Below are 3,442 nucleotides of genomic sequence, written 5' to 3'. Positions count from 1 at the left end.
ATAGTATTTGCAAATAAAATCACTATCCATTACGCCTCCAAACTAAAAATATCTAACACCAGCATCTATCGACCATTATTCGTATTTCTCTATTATAAAAAAAATACGAAGTAGAACCTAAACAGGATCTCTCTCTCTCTCTCTCTCTCTCTCTCTCTCTCTCCTGTCCGAGATTACACAGGTGAGCAAACAGACAAGTGTGCGCATGCGTGCTTCCTTCGTTCTACGGTCCATACATCCGTTTCATTGTGTTCATCAAAATGCCAATAGGACCGGAAGTCGGGGGGAGGGGGGGAATTTTTTGCCCCTATGAAAGAAGAGGATTTCCAATCTACCGTTTTTTAAGAATCTGTTTGGTTCGGTATTTGATATATTTTTTATTTTGCTTTTTCAAGTGCCTTTTTGCTTGAGGGTACACTCGGGCACACTACTTATTTCTTTTCCATTTGTTTCAAGTTTTTATAGTTTATGTATGAAAGGTCTATTTTAGTATTGTTACTGTTCTTAAAATATTCTATCTTTATTATTCATTACTTTTCTTGTAGTTTATTTATTTACTTGTTTCCTTTCCTCGAAGGGCTATTTTTCCTTGTTGAAGCCTTTGGGCTCACAGCATCCTGCTTTTCCAGAAAGGGTTATAGCTTAGCTTGTTGTTTTAATAATAATAATAATAATGATAATAATAATAATAATAACGATAATGATAATGACAGCTGCTATACCAAAATGAAGAAGGATTTCGATTCAAAACTCATTTTTTTTTACTAATTCATGTCCATTTCCCCCTTTGTTCCAGATCTTCAAACTCACCTTTCTGATTAATTACTAATGCAGCTCCATTTTCCCCCCTGTTGCAGATCTTCACCTACAGCGTGCTTGGCGTAGGATTCCTCCTCTTCCTGTCCGGTCTCATAGGATGGGTCGCCGGTGCGTCGGAAGCCCTCTGCGTCCTACGCCTGGTAAGGAATTAAGAATCCCTTTCAGATGCAATCAAGTGTGATGCCTGTCTCATGAGCAAAGTATTCCATTGAATTCTTATTTATCCGTTTACCTGTCTTCGTCTTTTTATGTATTTATTTATTTCTAGGTAGTTAAGTAATTTAGTCATCTATTAAATTTTACTTGTATATATATACTGTATATATATATATATATATATATATATATATATATATATATATATATATATATATATACATAATATATATATGCTTATATATATATATATATATATATATATATATATATATATATATATATATATACTTATTTCTTTCAATATTTATAGTTATTTTTATGTCTTTTACATTTCCTTTGCTCAATATTCTAACTAATACCTACTTCTTACATCATTTTGACCCTCCCCCGTCTCTCTCTCTCTCTCTCTCTCTCTCTCTCTCTCTCTCTCTCTCTCTCTCTCTCTCTCTCTCTCTCTCTATGCAAGGAAGTGGGGGTAAACGGATGACTGGAAATTGGGTGTGTTTGGTCAATAACAGGAAAAGGTAGGGACTATGATGGATGAAAAAAGGCGTAACTTTCACTAGCTACAATAATAGCATTAATAGCACTAGCTACAATGATATCATTAATAGCACTAGCTACAATAATAGCATAAATAGCACTAGCTACAATAATAGCATTAATAGCACTAGCTACAATAATAGCATTAATAGCACTATCTACAATGATAGCATTAATAGCACTAGCTACAATAATAGCATTAATAGCACTAGCTACAATAATTACCATTGTTAAACCCATAATAGGTACATTTCTGGAGTATATTTATAGTTAGTATTATAAATATAACATCTATTTTCTAACTTCACCATATTTATATTATTACAAGCTAAAAGGGACCTCGTATATGTATAGTTAAACATTGTAAGTATAATATCTGCTTTTCATCTTCATCACATATGAATTATTAATAGCCAAAAGGGACCTCGTGTATGTATAGTTAAGTATTATAAGTATAATATCTACTTTTCAACTTCACGTTTGAATTATTATTAGCCAAAAGGGACCTCGTATATGCATAGTTAAACATTATAAGTATAACATCTACTTTTCAACTTCACCTCATATGAATTATTTCTAGACAAAGGGGACCTCTCAACTTCTCGATAACCTCATCTTGTTGGACACACTTAACACTACAAGCCTCTGAATTTAGTTCAGAAATTAATTAACGAGTATTTACATTCTTTGGATGGCTTCTTGACACAGAGAATTAAGTGAAATTCTCTGGCCTGTCCTAGGTTTGAATTACGCACACACACACACACACACACTCACAAATATGACGTTTTGCCATTTTCACAAGTGCATTAATATCAATTCATTCCTTTTGTATAAGATATTTCTCAAACCTCCAGTGGAAAACACAAGAGAACTATACTAATTTTTTTTTAATGAGGCGCATTTGCACCGACTCGCAACAGTGCCCTTTCAGCTATCTGATTGGTTAGAATTATCTTGTCCAACCAATCAGCGAGCAGGAAACTTTTCCGAGCTAAAAGGGCACCCCTGCCAATCGCTAAAAAGAATTGACTATAGTATTTTGTCGTACATTTTCCTTACCATCTTTGGATTATCTCTAGCTTGAGAGTACAGTCGGCACACAATTCTATCTTATTTCCCTTCCTCTTGTTTTTTATTTTTTTTCTTAAGTTTTTATAATTTCTATGTGGAAGGTTTATTTTAATGTAGTTACAGTTCTTAAAATATTTTATTTTAATTGTTTATCACTTCTCTTTTAGTGTTTATGCCCTTATTTCCTTTCCTCACTGAGCTAATTTTCTCTGTTGGAGCCCTTGGGCTTATAGCATCCTGCTTTTCCAATTAGAGTGGTAGCTTAGCTAATAATAATAATAATAATAATAATAATAATAATAATAACTAGTCTGCACATATTATTTCATTTATATCCTTATTTCCTTTCCTCATTGAGCTATCTTCTCTGTTGGAGCCCTTGGGCTTATAACATCCTGCTTTTCCAACTAGGATTGTTGCTTAGCAAGTAATAATGATAATAATCTGGATGTGGCCCAACAAGACACCCTTTTTTCTCTTATTTCGGTTGTTATTATGTGACATTGTGACCCAGTGTTATTCCTATCAGAATCCACCCACACAGACTCACGCAATCACAGTACCACGCCCTATATCACTGGGGCGTCGTAACATACTGTCAGTGTATTTGTTCAGTGGCTACTTTCCTCTTGGTAAGGGTAGAGGAGATTCTTCAGCTATTTTAAGCAACTCCTAAGTCAAACCATTGTTCTCAGGTCTTGTGAAGTGCCATAGCCTCTAGTATGGTCATGCACTGTCTTGGGTTAGGGTTCTCTTGCTTGAGGGTACACTCAGGCACACTTTTCTATGTTTCCTTATTTCATTTCCTCACCAGGCTATTTTCTCTTTTGGAGCCCTTGGGCTTATA

The 3,442-nt window shown here is 34.4% G+C and overlaps 1 protein-coding gene across 1 annotated transcript in view; it reads left to right on the top strand.

The window, feature by feature from the left end:
- Positions 1-3,442, top strand: part of LOC137621596 (23 kDa integral membrane protein-like) — a 48,725-nt gene that overhangs the window by 29,808 nt on the left and 15,475 nt on the right. The window contains exon 4 of the mRNA XM_068352008.1: positions 858-959. Coding sequence (XP_068208109.1) covers positions 858-959 — 102 coding nt within the window. The remainder of the gene's footprint in view (positions 1-857; positions 960-3,442) is intronic.

Source organism: Palaemon carinicauda, chromosome 28, assembly GCF_036898095.1.
Source record: "Palaemon carinicauda isolate YSFRI2023 chromosome 28, ASM3689809v2, whole genome shotgun sequence".
Classification (NCBI taxonomy): domain Eukaryota; kingdom Metazoa; phylum Arthropoda; class Malacostraca; order Decapoda; family Palaemonidae; genus Palaemon; species Palaemon carinicauda.
This window is presented reverse-complemented; position numbering and strand designations above follow the sequence as displayed.